This window comes from Mustela lutreola, chromosome 6 (assembly GCF_030435805.1).
Source record: "Mustela lutreola isolate mMusLut2 chromosome 6, mMusLut2.pri, whole genome shotgun sequence".
NCBI lineage: Eukaryota > Metazoa > Chordata > Mammalia > Carnivora > Mustelidae > Mustela > Mustela lutreola.
In genome coordinates this window covers 114,615,704-114,638,522 of record NC_081295.1, presented here as the reverse complement: position 1 = coordinate 114,638,522, position 22,819 = coordinate 114,615,704, and the positions used below count along the sequence as shown (strand labels likewise).

At 39.3% G+C, this 22,819-nt stretch overlaps 1 protein-coding gene and 1 pseudogene across 27 annotated transcripts in view; both read right to left on the bottom strand.

The window, feature by feature from the left end:
- The window catches only part of RIMS1 (regulating synaptic membrane exocytosis 1), a 501,274-nt gene that overhangs the window by 203,700 nt on the left and 274,755 nt on the right, over window positions 1–22,819 (bottom strand). For all 27 annotated transcript variants that reach the window (XM_059178404.1, XM_059178408.1, XM_059178427.1 and 24 more), the window contains 2 exons: window positions 18,673–19,013; window positions 13,832–14,697 (listed from right to left, as the gene is read on the bottom strand). In XM_059178404.1, the coding sequence (XP_059034387.1) occupies window positions 13,832–14,697; window positions 18,673–19,013 (1,207 nt within the window). The remainder of the gene's footprint in view (window positions 1–13,831; window positions 14,698–18,672; window positions 19,014–22,819) is intronic.
- On the bottom strand, window positions 3,209–3,375 carry LOC131835020 (U2 spliceosomal RNA; annotated as a pseudogene).

Sequence of the window (22,819 nt, the reverse complement as noted above, 5' to 3'; positions counted from 1 at the left end):
AACAACTACTTCATGGGGTATGTACAGTTATTCCCAGTGAAAGAAATGGAGGCTTACAGAGGTTAAGAAATAAGCACACTGTATTTGGTGCCTAAAACTGTGCCTAAAACTGTGTCTTCATCACCTTGGATATCAGTTCTCTTCATAAAGTAGGTACTTGATAAGACTCTTTTTTTAAAAAGATTCATTTATTTACTTTAGAGAGAGAGAGCAGGGTAGGGAGGGGCAGAAGGGGAGAGAATCCCAAAGCAGACTCCCCACTGAGCATGGAGCCCTACACAGGATTAGAGTCCCAAGACCTTGAGATCATGACCCAAGCTGAAACCAAGAGTTAGACCCTTAGCCAACTGAGCCATCCAGGTTCCCCCTCAACAAAATTCGTGATATTCTTATGTTTTTTATGTGTGGAAAACAGTGGAGACAAATGCCAAACATTACTATTTATCATGTATGCACATAAGTATACAGATGACTTGGTTTCTTTCCTACTCTGAATGTTACTGTTATGAACTGAACTGTGCCCTGCCCCCTGCCCAATTCATATGTTAAAGTCCTCAAACCAAGTGAGAATGTAACCATGTTTGGAGACACAGATTTTAAAGGGATAATTAAATTAAAATGAGGTCCTGGTGTGCCTGGATGGCTCAGCAGGTAAGGAGTCCAACTCTTGACCTCAGCTCAGGTCATGATCTCAGGGTGGTGGGACTGAGCACTAAGGTGGGCTCTGAACTCAGCTGGGAGTCTGCTTGTCCTGTTCCCTCTGCCCCCACTCCTGGCTCTCTCTCAAATTAATAAAATCTTAAAAAAAAAAACATTAAAATGAGGTTGTTAGGATAGCCTCTAATCCAATATGGCTGGTATCCTTATAAGAAGAGGAAATCTGGACACACACGGAGGAAAGGCAATGTGAAGACTCAGGGAGGAGATGGTCACCTACAAGCTCTGGAGAAAGTCCTGGAACATATCCGTCTATCATGGATCGTAGAAGAAGCCAACACTGCCAATATCTTGATATTGGAGTTCTAGCCTCCAGAACTATGAGGAAAATAAGTTTCTGTTGTTTGGGCCATCAAGTCGTATCTTTTATGACAGTCTTAGTTAAAGAGTACACTATTATCTCAGCCTCAGAAGAGTTTATTAGGATTAAAATTAATCTGGTCTTTGGCAAGGGACAGGTGCTTAAAGAAAAAAAAAAAAAAAAAAACCCACAAAACACAAAAACAACCTAACTACAGAAGTTCAGCTTGGTAGAACTCAAAGATGGTTACAGGCAATAACAATTAAATCCAGAATAGTAATAAGAACTAGAGATACCAATACCACAATGTATGAAAAAGAATGATGTAGGAGGTAATATCCATATTTCCAGGACGGCAGTTGGCCTCAGGGAAGTCAGTATCTAGACATTCAGTTTCTAATTACTGGACAGGGATTGGTGAGGGCAAGGCAAGGTTGTTCTAGACGGACTTGGGCAGCAGAATTAGATCCAAGAACATAACCAAAACATGGCAAAAATGTAGCGCTTGGGCTCAGGAATCTGTTAGAAGTCAGATTGTTAGGACTGGGTCTAGACTGCAGAAAGAACAAGTAGTTGGACTGCTAAATGCTAATCCTCAGAAGGTCTGGCTGGAGCTAGGGACAAGATGAGTTCCAAGCTCTTCCAGATACAAAGAGAAGATGGCTACAGGGGTTAGGAAATCAGGCAGACCTCAACACCCATAATGTCTCCTTCTCTGTTCATTAGTGTGGGAAAGGAGGGATTTTTTTTTTTCCTCCTGAAGTTTCTCCCGGGTCTAAGATTCTGTTATTCTGTTAAATTGAACTAAAAGTAAGAACAACCTTTTCATTCACTGGATAAAATGGGTCAAAAATACTGCAGTATGATTCTGCATTTTAAAAGGATACTGAGGAACAACTTACTGAGATAAAATAGTGGCACTAAAATCTTCAATATCAAGTCTTTTTCTAAATATACTTTGAAACATAAATGTTTCCCCTTAAAATGACCTTTAGTTATAAATCTTTTAAAATATTCTATGTTAAAATTGTAAGCATATATTATATATAAAGTTTGTGTGATTATTTTTGAAAATGTAGCCCAGATTTTAATTTAGTTTTTCCTGATTCGAGAATAGGAATCTCTTTTAGATGTAACTAAATGACTAATATTTCCAGCTATGGATTATTTTAGGAGAAATATTATTGGGTATAATCATGTTAGACTTACAGACTTCATTTCTTTTCTTTTTATAGAATTTCCTTTTAATCACAGCTCTTGTTTTAGAATCAAGGCGATTTTTTTAGTAGTTATATATTGGGCAAAAATTGTAACTCTGAAAAAGCCAGCTTCTCACCATGATGACTTCCAAAATTTGCTTAACACATATTCTTAGAAATTAGGAATTAGCCTGTTGGCTCAGACCACACACATGCACACACACACACAGAGTTATTTGTGTCCTCTCAATCTCTTCCTAAGATTTATATTGCACAGATGGTTAAAACAGCTAATGTCCATTCCATATCCACTGTAAGAAGAAATTAGTCCTCAGAATCCCTGTAAGGCATATAAACTGTAGCATCTAACAGCCTAAATCATGCCTCTTTCATTAGTTCAAAGGGAGAAAGAAACTCATCTGTCCCTCAGCAACAGCAGATAGTAGTCTCCCTTCTCTTTTGTGATAATTCTCTTTGCTACCCTCTCTAATACCAAAGAAAACCAGGACAGGTAAAACTGTTGGGCTTTGGTACTAAATGTCATCCTGTTCAACTGCTGGCCCTACAGCAATCTCTTTCCTCTGAATAGATTAAGAGGGTAAATTTAAAAAGATGTTAGAGAAAGCATTGGATTGAAAGTTAAGAAGTAGAGGCAGAGGTCTATAGAATTGTGTTTCATCAGCATCTGTGTGAAATGGGTCGACCCGAAGTACCTAAAAGGAAACAGGACAAAAGAAATGAGGTGGGTTCTTCTGAGAGACCCACTAAGGGCAGGGGTTATGTTCTAATCATATAGTCCCAACGCCTGATAAGTGCCTATCATATAGTAGAAACTCAATAAAAGTTAAAAGAGAAGCCAATTCTCTTATAATTCTATGTGGATCTATCGCTGTTTTGAAGTTCTGGAAGCTAAAATGCCATTTATGAAAGGCCCCAGAAGATACCAAAACTGGTTATTTGCAACTTAATAAAGGGGATGTTAAATAGCAGTTTATGTTTTCCTATTCAAATGGGTATCAAATTAATGCATACACAAGATGAAAATTAAATAAAGGCTTGATACATAGCTACAATAATTCATTTCCCCTCACATACCTTCAGCCCACGCTATCAATTCCACTTCTACACTTGATCTTAGCCAAAAGGCCGAGAAGCGATATCAATTCCACTTCTCAAAATTATTTTCAAATATTTATTTTCTTAGTCCTTCAAAGTACTCTATTTTTTTAGAAATAATTTTCTCTATATGTTAGCTGCCTTATTGGAGATATTATCTACTGCTTTCTAATAGTAAGATAATACTTATGGTTAAAACTTAGAGACTATTTTTTTTAAGATTTATTTATTTATTTGACAGAGAAAAAGAGACAGAAGAAGCAGGGGGAGAGGCAGGCAGAAGGAGAAGCAGGCTCCCCTGCTGAGCGGGGAGCCTGATCTGGGACTCAATCCCAGGACCTTGGGATCATGACCCTAGCGGAAGGCAGATGCTTAATTGACTGAGTGACCCAGATGCCCCTCATTAAAGCCCTTAGCTCACTTTATGTCCTTTTGCTTTCAAAAGCCAACAGTTTTATTTCTCCTTTTATACTTCTGTATTTAAATATACATAATCCTGTATTTCTTGTCCTAAAATTTGAACAGGCTATTTTAACTTTTGAACATTTTAGATGAGAATATTCATGTGTTAACTGCACTTCTCCCCTGTCCAAATCCTTTCACCCCCCATGTTGGTCAGTTTTACCTTTATTTTGACATGGACAAAAAAATTTTTTTTAATTTTTTATTTTTTATAAATATATAATATATTTTTATCCCCAGGGGTACAGGTCTGTGAATCGCCAGGTTTACACACTTCACAGCACTTTTTTTTTTAAAGATCTTACTCATTTATTTGACAGAGAGAGAGTGAGAGACACAGTGAGAGAGGGAACACAAGCAGGGGGAATGGGAGAGGGAGAAGCAGGCTTCCTGCTTAGCAAGGAGCCCGATGTGGGACTCCATCCCAGGACCCTGGGATCATGACCTGAGCCAAAAGCAGATGCTTAACAACTGAGCCACCCAGGCACCCCAATGCAGACAGAATATTTATTCAATTATGTAAACATATATAAGTATTCAATGTAGAATGGAGTTTATTCTACAAATTGAAAAACAGTAAGGGGCACTTACCATATTATTACATATAAATACTCCAGAACCAGGTAAAAATAATGTACAGAAGTTTCAATTTCCTTTTTTAGGTATGAACTATCAGTTCAGAGGAATTGTGCCTAGGTTAATACTTGAATGTATCAATTATTTTAATTTAATGTCATATTTTTGTTTGCTTCATATTTGAAACTTTATTTTCCTTAACAGTTTTTTTTTGTTTGTTTACTTTTCTCTTATTCTCAGTCTTTGTTCCTTTTTATTGTTGAAAAAGAGACAGCCTTTTCCTTACCTAGTCAATAACGTCATGTAACTCATCAGTCATTGGATATTTCTTAGAATCCATGACATTATCCTTAATAAAGATTTTCTTTGAGGAGCCTCCTGGAAATGGTCTCTGGTTTTAATTTTTACGGCTCGCTTTCTACACACAATGTCATTCAGAGATTTCTTTGCACTGGATTCCTGGGATAGCTCTGCTATTTCTTGTTTCTAATTTGTCCTACTTTTTTAATTATTATTCTAAGTTTTCTTGAATATCGATACATCTTTAAATAGATGTATCCATTTCTCTGAAGGAAATTGCAAAGTAGGTTTCCTGAGAACCTGGAGGTGACTGATGGTTTGGCTGTGCACAGGATTTTAGTTTCAAAGGGTTTTGATCCATATACCTTAATACAAAGGTATTAAACAGTTCTAGTCTAGAATCTACTGCTGATCGAAGTCTAAGGCCAGTTTAACCCTTCCTGTTGTGTAATTGACCTAGTTTTTTTCTTAACCTCTAAAAGTTTGTATATTTTTTCCCCTTATTCCTTGGCATTTTTAACGGTGTTAAACTTTCTCCTATGTTTCACAATTATAACCTCTGGACTCATCCTCTGAGCTCCTATGTGTTTCCTCATGGGTCAGTTTCAGTTTCACGTTTACTTCTTTTTTTGAACCGAAAGAGGTTTACAGGCTTTGCATCAGCTGTTATTCTAATATCTCAGATCAAGTTATTTCACTTCCTGGCTAGGAGAATCAACTCATACCTGCGGCAAGTTTGGGATCTTCAGTCCGGCTATATAGTCTCATATCTTGTCCAGATGTCCCTGTCCAAGCACGTCAGTGTTAAGGGTTTTGGTACGCAGGGTTTTCCCTTTAAACTTAGTTAATAGGGACGCCTGGGTGGCTCAGTTGGTTAAGCAGCTGCCTTTGGCTCAGGTCATGATCCCGGCATCCTGGGATTGAGTCCCGCATCTGGCTACTTGCTCCGCAGGGGGCCTGCTTCTCCCTCTGACTCTGCCTTCCACTCTGTCTGCCTGTGCTCGCTCTCACTCTCTCTCTCTCTTACAAATAAATAAATAAAATTTTTAAATAAATAAATAAATAAACTTAGTTAATAACTTGAATTTTTCAAAAAATATTTTACACAGAGTATCTGTGTGTTGGGCGAGGAAGCTGCCCTGGGGGTGGGGCATAGGCATTTCGGGATGTGTCAAACTTGACCAGGAATGTGGCATTTCATACTGTTTGGTTTCTAAGCACCCTTCTGCTCCTGCACTAACTTCTTACTTGTAGGGTCTACTTACTCATCTTGATTTTTTTTTTTTTTTAGCTCCTCCTGCTGGCGCTCTTCATAGTTTGTGGCCTTTGTTGTTCAATCATGTTGAAGACTGACTCCTGGCTGGATTTCTGTGTGTAGCTGGTGAGAATTTCCACGTAGGTCTTTTTAGCCACGCTGCTGTAATGGACACTAACAGCATCTCCAGCATCTGTGAATGAATGGAGCTTGGAAGCTGGCAGCCTTCACTTTAGGGTAAACAACATATGGAACTCCGCATTAAGCCATATGGGTGCGGGGGCAACAACTCCAGATTCTCTGGCTTTTGCTCAGGCGGTTCACTGGATTTCTTCTGGATTTATACCTGGGACTTCAGTGAGGGGCTGCTCTTGCTGTCGGGTAGGGGGTAAAGAGGAGGAGGGAATGGTAAGGAGAACAAACAGAGTGATGCAGTTGCTCTGTCAACAAATATTGAATGCATCTGCCAGTCTGAAGCTCTCCTTCTCACTTCCTGCTCCACAGACTCTGGCATCTGGGTCTCAGGTTTTCGTGAGGTGCTTCGTGGCAAATAGTCTTCTTCACTACCACACTCGCGTTCACTTGAAAACCTCTTATGTCTAAAAGTAGGAGCTAGAGTGTATTATGCTAAGGGAAATGAGTCAGTCAGAGGAGGAAATACTGCATAATTTCACTCATATGTGAAATTTAAGAAGCAAAAGAGATGAACATAGGGGAAGGAGAAAAGAGAGGGAGAGAAACAGGGAAGCAAACCAGAAGTGACTCTTAACTATAGGGAACACGCTGAGGGATGCTGGAGGGCAGGTGGGTGAGAGGTCGGGCTAAGTGGGTGATGGGTATTCAGGAGGGCAACTGCTGTGATGAGTACTGGGTGATATATGTAAGTGATGAATTACTAATTCTACACTTGAAGCCAATTTTATCACATATATGTTAACTATTAAATTTAAATAAAAACTTGAAATAAAAAATAAAAAACACAAAATAAATAAAGCTGGGTAGGCTACTTTCTTCTTTCCATTCTAAAAACATCTCATCTGCTCATAGCTCACTTTCTTTTTCTTCATTTTTATGGGATCTCATGGGGTAAGAAAAATCAATGCTTAGGTTTGGGTAGTCATTTGAAGTTGAAGTCTTTTAAATTATTATCGTTTTCAGCTTACAATTTATTTTTAAATGTCTGTAGCCAAATTCTTACCAAAGAACCTGATTTTATCTCTCGATAAAGTCCCCAATAAGAATCCTCTAGATAGCCAATAAAAAAATGTCATGAAGGCAGAAACCATGGCTATATGTGTGTATTTATTTATTTAATCACTGTACCTCTAGAACCTAGCACTGGGTGCCTGGAATGCAATAGGTTTTTATAGATATTTTGTTTAATATCATGTGTATCATCCAATATTCATGTAATATTACATATAAACTAATATATAAATAAATCTGACCAAATTTTTTAATTGCAAGTTAAGTTATAGGTAGAAGGACCAAGACTACCAAAAGGATATAAAATACATTCCTCACTGTCAAAATACACAAGTAACTCAGAAGCTTTTGGTCAGAATCAAAAGTTCTGTCAACGGTAGGCATTGTACTGCTGGAGCACAAAGAAGATACTCCCAATATTTTAATGTTTAATGTTTAAAGTTTAATGATTAAAAAATAACATAAAGAATTACATTTACATTTAAAGAATTTAGTACCCGATTTTTGCAAGGGTTTCCAACTCTTGTTCCTGATTCCCCAATGATTAAGTTGTCAGGTACACAAACTTAATAGTCAATAATTCACAATACCTAAACCCTATACTCTGGCCCATGGAAACAGTCTTTGTATTTAGGGGGAAAGTTCACACCTGGTATTAAAAGTCCATAGTCTTATTTGATACCCTTGCAGGGATCATTTCTTAGAGTAATCCAGATATCACATGCTCCTAAAAGGACTGCTAAACACTGCCTCGCAGTAATAGTTACAAACAAACCAGTTAGCCCTTGTTAGACAGGCTGACCTCAAGCCGTGCACAGAGGACTTTAAAAGGAATAATCAATTTGTGTTGCATTTTCTGAGTTTATTCAAAGTCAGTAAGCGGGAGAGGATAAGAAAGGAAACCCTGTTATCCAATGTCAGGCTCTTCTCCCAACCGGCTCTGTCAGAGGATTTATACTTTAAGTTCCTTGTTAAGTTTAAGTAGCTTACTCCCCTGATCAAGACAGCAAAACTTCCGTGTTTCTTCTCAGAACTGGTGCCATTTCTTTCTCTCCTCTACACTGGCACCATCTTTGTCTCTTTCTTTCTTCTCAGACCTCTCTACTCAATTCCTTGAAGCACAAATCTTTACTAGGCCTTGCCCCAGTGGGTCATATTACACATTTCGTTTATACTCAACTGCTATCTTATAAACAAGAATTAGTTCACTATCTTTTTCTTCAAAAAGAAATTTATGTTTTAACGTTTATAAGCTAAGAGAAAAAAGATGCCCAATTTTCCCCAGATGGCTAAAGCAATATGGCATTCACTTTGAAAACATGTGATAACTGACCTCAATTTTGAGACAAGCCCACTAGAGCTCACTGTTAATCCCTCTGTGTGTGTGTGTGTGGGGTATATGAGTGGAATTATACCATACATAAAAGATTATATTGAATATAAAGGCTGTGTTGCCTTCCAGATGCCATTTGACTAGGTTATTTTTTTGTTGTTGAATTTTAGGACATAGCAAAATTATATCAACACACCTAGAAAAAAATGTTCCTTTGAGGTATTTATTAAACTGCAGAGAAATTAAATACATTTCATGGTGTAGTTTTCTTTGCTTATTTCTCTACAGAATATAAACTCTATGAGGGCACGAAACATATATTTTATCTTTCTTTTTTAAAAAGTATTTAATTTTTTTATTCACATACAACATATTATTAGCCCCAGGAGTACAAATCTGTGAATCGCCAGGTTTACACACTTCATAGCACTCACCATAGCACATACCTTCTCCAATGTCCATAACACCACCACCCTCTCCATATCCCCCATATTTTATCTTTTATAAACATCAGTTTATATATGGAAAGTGTTAAATACATATTTGCTGATAAAAAAATAAACCAACTGCATAATGATAAAATTAGAATAATAATATCAATGACAAAAATGGTATATACACAGTAAGTAGCTACCTTATGCCAGTGATATGGTCTAAATGTTGTGTCCCCCCAAAATTCACATGTTGAAATCCTAAGCCCCAGAGATGATGTATTAGGAGGCAGGGCCTTTAGGATATACTTAGGTAGCAAAGGTGGGCCTTCATAAATGGGATAGTGCTCTTATAAGAAACCCCACAGCCCCTTCAACCAAGTGAGGAAATAGCAAGAAGGTACTAGCTATGAACCAGGTGGAGGGTTTTTAGCAGAACTCGACCAAGTGGGCATATTGACCTTGGACTTCCCAGCCTTTAAAATATAAGATATAAATTTCTGTCATTAATACACTACCTAGTCTGGAGCAAAACAACAACAACAACAACAACAACAACAAAATCAACTTTTTTTTTTTTGGAGCCTGAACAGAATAAGAGAGCCAAGCATTGTGTTTAATGTTTAATTATATGTGTAACTCTTAAAATGAACTAGCAAATGAATGGATGTAAAACTATGCCTTACAACAAATAAGAAATATATATTTGGTCTTAGTGAAGGTTCTAGTAAAGAGCTTCTAAAATCACTGGGGTTTTCTGGGGTGCTTCTGTGGCTCAGTGGGTTAACCATCAGCTTTTGGCTCAGGTCAGGATCCCAGGGTCCTGGAGTCTAGCTCCTTGCTCAGTGGGGAGCCTGCCTCTGCCCCTCTCCCTGCTTATGTTCTCTCTCTCTTTGAAATAAATAAAATCTTTAAAAAAGTTAAAAATAAAAAACTTGGAATTCCCGAAGTAATGAAAGCCATAAAGGTATCTTTTCTTAGGTTAATGAGGTGACTATTAATACATGTGCTTCAGAGGCCAGCACTTACCAAGGTGACTTTTGGACCACACGTAAGGATGGGGACTGGTAGCTTGGAGAACCAATCATGTGATTAGAGGATTGGAACTTCAAGGTTCCAGTCCCCTGACTTCCTGGAAGAAAGGGACTGGAGGTTGAACCAACTGCCAATAGCCAATGAGTTAATCAACTCTGCCTACTAGGTTCTGAGAACTCCCAGGTAGGGAGCACATGGAGGTGCTAGGGGCATGGCATACCTGGAGAGGGCATGAGAGCTCTGTGCCCTTTCCTCAGAACCGGCACTATGCATCTCTTCCACCTGGTCATTCCTAAGTTATATCATTTTATAATAAACTAGTTACCTAGAATCCAAATGGTTTCCTAAATTCTGTGAGCATCTCTAAGAAATTAATCAAACCCATGGAGCGGGTTGTGGGAGCCTCTGATCTACATCTGTCGGTGAGAAGCACAGGTAACAACCTGGGCTTATGACTGGCATCTGAAGTGGGGAGCAGTCTTTTGGGACTGAGCCCTTAACCTGTGGGATTTGAGGCTACCTCTAGGTAGAAAACGTCAGAATTGAATTAAGTTGAATTTACTAGGACATCTTGCTGGTATATGAGAATTGCTTGTTGGTGTGGCAAGTCATTCATTCTCTCTCTCTCTCTCTCTCTCTCTCTCACACACACACACACACACACACACACGGGAACTGAGTCCACAATCCAAAATAATGGGCTATAATTAAAATGCAATTTCAATATGTCTCCCACTACCCTTTAAATTTTATTGTATGGGGATAATCTTCCCTTGACCCTGAAACTCAAAACATGGCATCCACTCTCCTAAGACAGCTCTTCCCAAACCAGTTTTCCTCTTCTTGTTCCATTAATCTTATAGGACATAAAAATAGTTTTTCTTTATGTCTTATACATATGAGTGATTATCTCACACTCATTGTGATATTAGATATTTATGTACAGGTTCCACAAAAAAAATCAAAACAGGAAGAATGTTAATGTAGCATCCTACTTTACATGCATCATCTCATGAAAACCCTCAATAATCTTACCACGTGGATAGTGGACACTCTTGTCTCCATTGAGCCCACCAGCAAACTAGTACTTACAGAGGTTAAGTAACTTGTGCAGAGTTACAGTACACTGTAGATTATCATAGCTGGTTCCCTAGATCGTCCTTTAAGTAGACAATGGTGGGGTTTGGTAATAAAGCCTTTAATCAATATTACAGAGAATGGAATTTCTAATTCATTTTGAAGGAGGAAAATGTCTCTGCTACAGAGACAGAAATACATTTTGTAAACACTGAGTTGGGATCAGTTAAAATATTAGAATAAGGCAACTATTTGATTGGAGTTTATTTTCAAGGCATTTATTGAAAATGAGATTCATTATAAGAGAAAAGAGTTGTTTGAGACAATGGCACATGTGATGCTCCTGCGTTCCCAGAAGAGATTTAAGTCAAATTTCAGAGGTGTGTGTATAGTCACCAGTGTTCCCAGAATGGTAATTCCAAAGGAAGGGAAAGAGGGAGCAAAGGCAGTAAGTTCCTCACATTATACCAGCTCCATCCTTCCAATTACCCATGCCACTTGTCATTTTTTTTCTTTCACAATCTGTCGGTATTGTGAATAGTTGTGAGAATCAATTTGGTCTGATTCTATGCCCACTGTGATTTAAAATACATATTCAGTAAGAACTGATGTAGAGTCCTTACTTTAAGAAATGGGAAAATATACATATATATAAATATACATAGTTATATCCATTAAGAGTTACCTGCACACCAATTAAGCATACCCATTTACACTTTTATTTAATATTTTATTATTTCAGGGGAGAAACATATGTGTTTATAAAACAATGCTAAGGCACAGAAGGCAGCAAGAGTATTGTCACCATGTGATTTTTTAAAGATTTATTTATTTTAGAGCAGGGAGAGATGGGGGTAAGGGCGGTACAGCAGAGGGAGAAGGAGAAGATGACTTCCCACTGAGTGTGGAGCCCCAGTGGGGCTCCATCCCACAACCTTGAGATGACCACCCCAGCTACAACCAAAAGTCAGATCTTCAACCAATGGAGCCACCCAGGTGCCCCACCATGTGACTTTTAAAAAGCTCATACACAATATGCATAAATATATGCACACTGACTTATAAGTCAAACATAAGTCACAGAAGGTATGCTTAAAGAGCCAAATAATCCCCAATACATATAATACTTTAATTTCTGTCTCCCACTGTCCTAACAATTTTATTCCATGGTGACAGTCTTCCCTTGACCCTGAAACTTACAACATGATATCCACATCCTGCTAAGTAATCTCTTCCCATATCACTGTCCCAAAACAGCTATTTTAACTTGAGATGCAGTAATTATGACGGAGTGGACTTTCTTAACTATTCCGAAATACATATATCCATTCACCCATACATCTGTATATACATCCAGCCATCTATCTAGACAGATAAATACCTAGATGGATATATGTTTGTATATATCTATCTATCTATCTATGTAGAGAGAGAGAGAAACTAGACAAAGAGGACACAGCAGTTTGAAAATAGAGAAAATGAGAAAGCAAAGTTACTTTTTTATAAATTTGTAATATTTAATATATAATTTAACAACTCTAAGACAGGCCAGAAATCTCTAAAAATAGTTACTCCACGTTATTACTAAGAAACATTACAACAAAGATGATGACCACCACTACCCAATTTAGGACTGTGGCCAAATTAAATGGGAGTGAATAGCAAAATGAAAGAAATACATAATTTCAACATTAAATTGAAGTATTTTCTAGACCAGTGTTATGTTATCTAAAGGAACTTTCTGTGATGATTGCTCTTGAGCACTGAAATGTGGCTAGTGTAACTGGGGAACTGAATTTTTAAGTTTCTTTAGTTGTAATTAATTTAAATAGCAACATGTGGTCAAGGTATTGCAGATGGCAGAACAAGACCAAAAAAAAAAAAAAAAAAAAAAAAAAAGCCAGCTTATCACACAATGCTTCAAAATGTTTTGTAATGTGATAGGTAAAATAAACTTTGAACTACAAAGTTACTATCCAAACAGTATATAACATCAGCATGGTACACTTTCTTCACAAGCTGTGAAGAAGATTGACCCAAAACTTGAAAAATACAAACTTGAAAAATACTACGTCTCTGGAGTATCACACCACTAAAGTTAAAATAAATAAATAAATAAAAGGGTACATTCCCCCTTTTCAGGAATAGTTTTGGTTTTCTAGAAAAGTGTTTCCCCTAAAATCCACCCCAAAATAATAGCTTAAAAACACAAGACTGCATACTGAACTTCCCAGAATGACAAGAGCCAAAGTCTTTAAGAACTTCTGTAACCCAAATTTGAAGCTTGTGATTATGTTTCAAAATTCTACCAAAAAGAAAGCTAGCAAGCAAAGCAAGCTAAAACCTTCTACTCTGTTCTCTGTGAGGCTGTGTCTGTAAGCATTCCACGCCGCACTGTTTTCCCCACTTCCGTGGAACTATGGAGATGTAAAGGACATACAGCTCCGTATAAATGTTAAGATATACCGCATAATGATCTGACAGCCAAATGAGTACCAAAGTTTCGCTAGCATCCATCTTCCTACCTAGCTAGAATTCGTTTTCCCCCTGGGATGTGAACTTTCCGAATCTACCCTCAGAACTTTCTAACACACCATACTGCAGTGTTAAGTACTATCATCACGTTACACCTTTCGACCCGCACTTCTCCCCCCGCCCACCCCGCACACACGCGCCTCGGATCCCCCTGCGCGCGCACCTCCGAGCTCCGCACACCCGCGCCTGCGGGGCCCCGCACACGCCGCGCGCCTCCGAGCTCGGCCTGGGCGCGCCTCCGAGGCGCAGCCGCGTCCCGGTGCCTGCGGGAGCCGCTGTCCGCCTTACCTTTCTCGCTGACGCTCTCACTCTCGAGCTCCACGTCCTCGCAGCTGGTGTACTCCGGCGTGGACACGCCCTCCTCCTCGGAGCTGCTCACCGACATCTGCCGCTTCTTGCCGCCCCTCTTGGAGCGGTGCGGCTTGGGCGGAGACGGCCGCACGGACTCGGACTGATCAGAGCTCAAGGAGTCGTTCCGCAGCATCGTCTCCACCTTCTCGCGCTTGGACTTCCTGATGAGGACGGCGGAGCTGGGGTCCAGGCGGCTCTGCTTCCTGAGGGGCTCCTGGGCTTTGGGCTCCAGGGCTTCTGCGGGGACTGGCCCATGCCTGGGTGCCGGCGGGCTGTGGTTCGTGAGCTGCTTGGCGCCCGGCGCCCTGGCTTCCGCAGTCCTCTCGGCCGAATAGGCCCGCGGCGACTCCGGCGGCGAGGCCCTGGCGGCGGCCGGGGCGCGCTTGCCGGCCTTGCTCTCGGGCAGCGCGGTGCCCGCCTCCGTGCGCGGGAGAGCCACGTCGCTGTGGCGCCGCTCGTGCCTCGCACGGGACACGCGGGCGTGCATGCGCATCTGCTGCTCCTCCGGCGGCGGCTTCACCGGGTACCGCGCCAGGTTCGGATCGCTGCGGTACCTGGTCTGGTACTCCTCCTCTTTCCTCTGCTTCTCGTCGTCCGCCGCTTTGCGGTCCTCTCGCTTTTCCGGCACGTCCGGGTAGTCTTGTGACCGCCCTTTCTCGAGCCTTCGGCTTTCCCGCCTTTCTTTCCGCTCGCGTTCTTCCACCGCCCCCTCTCCCGGCGGCGCTGAGGACTTGGGCACGCGTTTCCGCTCGCTCCTCGGGGCTCCTTTACCGTTCTGCTCCGAGAGCCCGGGAGTCTTCTTCCTGTGATAATACGGGGACGTGAAGAGGGAAAGCAATGTATAAAGCTACAAATGGAGACCAGATCTAAGAAGCGTCGTTTCTTCGCATTCCATTTAAATCCTTTCAAAGGACTCCCTAGAATTTGACGTCTAATTAAGCCAGTTGATAACCACATTAAACCTGTGTATCTGATTAGCTTTCTAAATAAAGCTCTTTACAGAACAGCATCCCAAGGAACTTTAAAAAGTTTTCACATTTCAGATTCTCCATAAATTAGCTAGATGAATAAAAAGGACCAATAAATTAATAAGTTGTATGCTAAATTCTGCTGTGAATGAAAGACTTAAAATGTTTTAGATGAAATTAATATGGGTAATAACATAGTACCAAAAGATAATACACACGTCAGCTCAATTCTAAATATATACTTGATATATACATAGTGACAATCTATCATAATAGAAACTTTTAAAGAAATGTGAATACAAGTATGTCCATTTCAAAAACTAAATCTAGTGGCACTTCTTTAATAGTAGAACAGAAGTAATTTTAACAAGATCATGTGCACCTAAACAATTTTAAGGGAGTTGGTTAGGAAATAAATGATTGAACCTTAGCCTTCATTTTACCTTCCTTGGGCAAAAATAATAGAAATACTGATATGTTTCTAATTATTATTCATTTTTCCTCCCCCCTTCCTTTCCCTCTCCCCCATTTAAGAACATAATGCAAACACCCCCCCCACACACACACACAACAGTTTTGTGTTCCACTTTTCTCCCCATAAGGTTGAAGGCACTGCAAAGATAAAAGGTTCTGGCAGTCTTTAAGTATTGTAGATATCTCACTCATTTGCCCCTTTCAGCCCATTCTTGTACATTGGAGTGCCCCTAATTTGGGAAAGTTCCAGCAATTATACCAGAAGTTACAAAAAGTAGAGGCCTTGTCCAAAGTGTCCTGACACTACATGATAAACCATGCTATTAAGGTGGGAACAACCTAAGCTTTTCTGTTCTTTTTTATTTTATTTTATTTTGAGGCCCATAAAGGGCTTTCCAAAGGGAACATCTTCTGACTGAAAGTACAAAAGCAGACATTATCCATAAAAATCAAGAAAAAGGGCACCTGGGTGGCTCAGTTGGTTAAGCAACTGCTTTCAGCTCAGGTCATGATCCCGGAGTCCTGGGATCTAGTCCCGTATCAGACTCCCAGCACCACGGTGAGTCTGCTTCTCCCTCGACCTTCTCCCCTTTCATGCTCTCTCTTACTGTCTCTTTCTCTCAAATAAATAAATAAAATCTTTTTAAAAATCAAGAAAAAAATACAAGATGAAGAAAAGGGCAATTTCTATTGCGGGTTACCAAAGTACCTTGGGGTCAGTTTGAGGAGGGTCTAGTAATGGTGGAAAGAAAAGGTGAAGGGTTTCAAACAGCATAAGTAAGCAAAATAGCATGGCAAATTGTGCTGTGGACATTTAGTTCACAATGGTCTTTTGAAGTGAAAGGGATTTTCATCGGAGGGTGTAATTCCAAGGGTGGCTCTGCAGTTTTACAATGTAAGTTAGAGTCTAAAAAGGATCATGTATCAATGATCAAACATTGTTTCCGTAAGAGTGAGAGGATTGTACCACAGACATTTAGTAGCTCATTAAGGCACAGTGGATCTTGTTTGAAGCTTATACTGAATCCATTTACTTTCTTTGAAATGCTGATAAATAATGCTTACCTTGCAAAGCTCATATGAGCATGAGAAAGACCATCTGTGAAAGTGCTTTGTGGAAAACTAGAGTGTCATGAAAATGGAAGGAGTTTGGCAATCTTTCTGATCTTTGCTTCCCTGAGTATGCCTTTCCTCACCCCTCCCTCTAATTATCCCATTTCCATTAACTCTCGATGAATAATTCTTCAACAATCATTGTAAACCAACTAATAACCTTCTTTTGGTCTCACTTATCTCCCCAAAGTTGCCACCCATCTCTTCTTTTCCTTCTATACCCCCAATGACCTCAGTATTTTCTTAAGTATTTATATCATCAGTAAGTAGCTTTTATAATCAGTAACAGCATTTGTCCCTAACAATCTTCTTTAAATTTCATCTAAAATGTTACAAAAACTTGCTTCTCCATCCTTATTCCTGCAATCTTTGCAGTTGTTTTTTTTTAAACCATATATCAAAAACAGGTTTCATATTTTCTTTTTAAAAACTCAACAACTCCAAATTCTTTTATTTACAGGTGTCATTTTCTGATCAATCCCAAAGTGCACTTTTAATATTTTCATTTCTTTTTAACTCACCAGTCTGTCACCAAAAGCTATCCATTATACCTTCACTGAACTCTATCTGGTGTACTCTCCACATAGCTTAGGTGCACTCATTCTCTCTTTCTGAAATGTCCCCTTCTATCCTCTCTACCCTATAACTCCCGGAAATCCTAGAAAGCTTAATTCAGAAGGCACCCCCACTTTCCTGTGGCTTCCAAAGTATTATATGTATTTTCTAGGTTTGATCAAATCAGCCACCATGCAGTTAATTGCCCAGGTGTCTGTCTTCCTCAGGATATTGTGTGTTGTCTTCTCTAGGGTCTGTCAGAAAAGAGATCATGTCATGGTCTTATTTATATTCTGATTCTTGGCACAGTGTTTGCTTATAGTAAACACACATTGGCTACTAGCTTGCAAAATGGCTTCTTTCATTGAATGCCAGCTTCTAAACACATGCTCCCACTTAATCCTTGCCACAGCCCTGCAAGATGGGTTGTTACGGCCTAGTGTGACAGAACCAGGACTGGAAGATCTGCTTAACTTAGATGTTGGGGCGCCTGGGTGGCTCAATGGGTTAAGCCTCTGACTTCGGCTCAGGTCATGATCTCAGGGTCCTGGGATCGAGCCCCACATTGAGCCCCACATCGGGCTCTGTGCTCAGCAGAGAGCCTGATTCCTCCTCTCTCTCTCTCTGCCTGCCTCTCTACATACTTGTGATCTCTGTCAAATAAATAAATAAATAAATAAATAAATATCTTACAAAAACAACAACTACAACAAAGAAGTCCTTGATGCTATTATATGGGCTTTGCTTGAAACGGGGAACCAAAGTCTTCCTTGGCACCTACTCTCCCACACAGTGGGATGCATAAGGATTATAAAAACATAAACAAAACACTTAGTCTAACAATATAAAGGTCCCCCAGACTACCAACCTCATAAATAAGGGCTATATCCTCCTTGTTAACACTGTCTCCCAGTGCATACCCTCCTGTCTGATCATAGATGCATTGTTGAATGAAGGAATGAATCAATTAAAGTAAATTATCTGATCACGTTAGCCCATGATTAAAACCCTCAGTAGCTTTCCATTATTCCTAGGATAAAATCTATAAAATTTAATCTGGCCAGAAGGCCCAGTCTGATTTGGGCCCTGATACCTAACCAGCCACCTGTCCTGGGCTCTCCCCTGCTCTCTGCTACTCATCCTCTTGGCAGTGGGCATCCTTTAGGTTCTCACATGAGAACTTGTTTCCTCAGGCCACATGCCTGTGCCTATAACTGCAGTCCTCATTTCATTCTTCAACTGATTCATTCTTAGTCACTTGTCAGAGCTCAGCATAAAAGAAATGTCCTCAAAGAAGGTACCTGTGTACCTTCCAGTGGGTCAGGTTCCCTCATACTCTCTCAGCACGCCTTCCATTAAAGTGCTAATTCTATAAGTGAATAAATGATTTAAGAGCTCTTCTGTGTTCAAGGCTGTAAGTCAGTATCTCACTCGGGTAACCTGTTTACCTGTGTGCATGTTATGAAAGAAAAGCTTTTCAATAAAAGTCTCCTTGAGGAACAATGCTTTCTAGAGATGAACAAAGCACCTTAGGCCTGTTGCTGCCTTCCCTTTGGGGCCTGAGAAGTACCTCCACATGTTCCTCTTAATAGCAATTAAATTCTTGAAAATAGGTTTACTCTTAATACAAAACCTTGCCTTTTGCTTACAGGGTTAATGAACTATTACCTCTCTCTCGGAGGTTCACTTCTAGACCTGGATGAAATCGGCTTCTGCTCGGGCCCCACGGCTTGCTGTGAGGACTCAGCCTCTTTGCTCCTGTCGGGTTGAGCGCTGGGAGGAGCTGTGTCCTGGGAGGTGGCAGCTGCTGTGCTCAGGGGTGTCTGAGACCGTGACCGCTCTTGGAGCCGTGCTTTCTTTTCTCTTGGTACCTCAGAACCAGCACCTGTAGCTGTGTCACTTAAAGTTCCATCCTGACTTGGCTGCTGAGGACCACTTCCAAAGAACCACGCCCCAGATTTGGTTAAGATTTCTTGTTGCTTTCGACATAAATTGCACACCCACATAACCTATTCAAAGAAGAGAGAACAACATAAATTTTCTATGCCATTGGGAAATAATTTCTCTTTAGCACATTAAAATATCTTTTAAGGAAAAGAAGAATGCTTGGCATCTTACTCCTTATCCTTGCAAATTTCTTATGAAAATGATCCTTGCACAAGTCACAGTCAAGTACATAGAGGCCTAGACTGGCACCCATGTGAAACCACAGTACCTCTAGGTTACCAGAGTAGAGTTGTTTCCTGGTGTTCTAACCCTGTAATTCTGATTTTCCTTTTACCTTGTACCCATCACATTTTGTAAGACTGTATCTGAAGTATCATTTAAAATGTATGTTAGTAAAAATGTTCTGAGCAGGGTTTGATTGATTCGAAAAATGCTGTAAAGAGCCATAGAATTAATATTTATGTACATAAGCCTCAGTGTCTTGAAGGATGTAGAAAATATCTGTCTTCTCAAAACTTATGTATTATTAAAGCCAGTATGAAAAGATATTCATATGGAACAAACAATATAAGGTAGGCAGAAAAGAAAAGGTCAACCTGTATATCTTCTCTAGCTTATTACTGCTACAGTGACCTCAGGTTTATATTGTGCTATAAAAGTTTCCACGCGCATATTTACTAAAGCAATAAATTTGGGGCTGGGTTTATTCATATGAGACCACTCCGATACCATTTCCACTAGAGATGCTACTTTGGAACAGTCGTCCAGAAACACAACCACTGATAAATTAGAAAATGTTTTACCACTTAAAATAAATCTATACATCAGCTCTACTCTTGGTGACATTGAAAATGAATGCAAAAATGAGGACAGTAATGATAACAGAGATGATGAATAGTAATAGCAGCAACACCCAGTAGACAGAGCTAAAACAGGTGCCTGCCGCCCCATGAGACTTTTTTTTTTTTTTTTTAGTTTTATTTATTTATTTGACAGCGAGAGATCACAAGCAGGCAGAGAGGCAGGCAGAGAGAGAGGAAGGGAAGCAGGCTCCCTGCTGAGCAGAGAGCCCGATGTGGGGCTTGATCCCAGGACTCTGGGATCATGACCTGAGACCAAAGCAGAGGCTTTAACCCACTGAGCCACCCAGGTGCCCCCACCCCATGTTCTTCTCAAACAGCTCCATTCCCTCTGCCTTGTGGTATAATTCCACCTCCCTGTCTCAGAGGCTTTGCTCTGAACACAGGTCAGTTTTCCTTCCTACTTCAGAGACAGCATCTGCAGGAAAGGTTGTTCACCAAACTCCAGGCCCTTGTTTTCACAAATACTGACAGTGAACCATTACTCAAAAATATCACAAAAGGATGAATAAATCCCAGCTATATTAAGTGAGAACCAATATTAAGATAGTGAAAGATGAAGCCTTGTTTACTAGCAAAAAGAAGAAAATGTACTACTAAAAACCTTCAGTTGAAGAGGAGAAAAACTATAATGGTAGCTACAAAATAAGATAAAAGATAAAGTGAGAATAAGAAAAAGAGGGAAAAAAGAATATATTTTGGGGGGCGCCTGGATGGCTCAATGGGTTAAAGCCTCTGCCTTCAGCTCAGATCATGATCCCAGTGTTCGGGATCAAGCCCTGCATTGGGCTTTCTGCTCAGCAGGGAGCCTGCTTCCTCTTCTCTCTCTCTCTGCCTGCTTCTCTGCCTACTTGTGATCTCTGTCTGTCAAATAAATAAATAAAATCTTTGAAAAAAAAAAAGAATATATTTTTAACAAGGGAAATTTCATCTGTATGAACTATTAAGAACTGTTGCTTTCCAAGCCAGAAAACTCAAATGAATTCATACTACGGGGACAACTAAGACTCAAGAGATGTTTACTATAAAAAGTTTAAGATGGACACAGCTTATTAATTCATTCCTCTACACTTGCTTGGGTCATAAAATGAAATGAACTAGATTCACAAAAGCAGTTAGTTGAATTCCCACTTGCTAACATGTTGAACAAGGAAAACAGTTCATTTTATAAGCCTATAACAAAATAAAGGAATTATGGAATATATTTGTATTTCAAAATTCTTCTCAAATGAGGCAATATTATGCACAATGTATCATGATCTCTTCATGTCATAAATAAGGTCCCTCAGAAATTCTAATTGATTGAACACAGTCTTATCAAGAATAACATTATAAAGGCAATATCCCCAGGCCAGGACTTCATGTCAATGATCCCAATTATCCTCTGCCCAGACCCTAGCTGGGGCAGGTGATATGCCACCTCATTGGTTGCCTCTTTAGCTGACAAAACAGCAATAAGGTCTGAAATCATGCAATTCAAAGAGATTGGTGAGAATCTTTTGACGATTTTAAATCACTAATTAGACGTTAAATTTGTATTTACTACACTATAAGCAAAATACTATTTATCATCAAAAGTAAGTCCAAATACTATTTATCATCAAAATACTATTTATCATCAAAAGAAAATACTAAAGTATATTTAGGATAAACATAAATTTCCCTTAAAGTCACCCAGAAAACACAATAAAATATACAATTAATAAAAAAATCCCAAAGTGGAGTTAAGTTAAATAAAGAGGCAGAAAGGAACATTAAAATACTGATAAAAAGAAGGGTAAAGGAGACTCTTCTTTATACATCTGAATATTTTCTAGAAAATTGTTAGCATAATCTTATTTAGATTGTTTCATGTTTTTTAAAAAATTTTATTTATTGGGGAGCCTGGGTGGCTCAGTCAGTTAAGTGGCTGCCTTCTGTTCAGTTTGGGATTGAGCCCCACATCAGGCTCATTCCTCAGTGGCTTTTTCCTCTCCTTCTGTCTGCCACTCCACCTGCTTGAGCTCTCTATCTCTGTCAAATAAATAAATAAATATAATATTTAAATAAAAAAATATTATATTTATTTATTTGAGGGAGAGTGTATAGGCATGAGCAGGGGAAATAAGGTCTGGGAGTGAGCTAGAAGTAAGGTCCAATCTTACAACCTTGAGATCATGACCTGAGCTGAAACCAAGAGTTGGATGCTTAACCCCCCGAGCCACCCAGACACTCCAATTTTCATATTTTTTTAAAAAGATTTACTTATTTATTTGACAGAGAGAGAGACACAGCAAGAGGGGGAACACAAAAAGGGGAGTAGGAGAGGGAGAAGCTGGCTTCCCTCTGAGCAGGAAACCCAATGAGGGGCTCTATCCTAGGACCCTGGGATCATGACCTGAGCCAAAGGCAGACGCCCAACAAATGAGCCATGCAGGTGTCCCCCAATTTTCATATTTTTAAGTGTCATAAAGATGGGCCAATGAAAAGTAATTGCCAGATTTGAGCAAGTTTCAAATTTTGAATATGTGCAGAATTGCCACAGGAGTGTTTTATTAAAAGCAAACAAAATATGGTTATCATTAAAATAATATTAAATTACTAAATATCAAAATTCATTTAATTTCATTTCAAATTGATTCAAAAGGTTACAGTCAGTAACTAGAAGCAACTACCTTAATGTTTTTAAAATATTATTTATTCACTTAAGTCTGGATGTTTCATTAATTTTGTTTATTCTTAACACAAGAAAATTTTTTCTGATGCTTTATTTCCTTGAGTATACATTTAAAAATGTATATTTCAAGATTAATCATAAGTGTGGCCAATCTATACTCTAATCTGAAATCAAAATTAACTACAAAAATAAAAAACTTTTTATTAAATAAAATAAAATAAAATCTTTCTCCCAGTCTCTACCATTAGTTATATAAATTACTCTTGCCACAGAGTTTTCAAATAAAGAAGAAACTCTTTATACACATTTTAAGGAAATTAGATGAAAATACAATAGAATATTTGTTGTACCT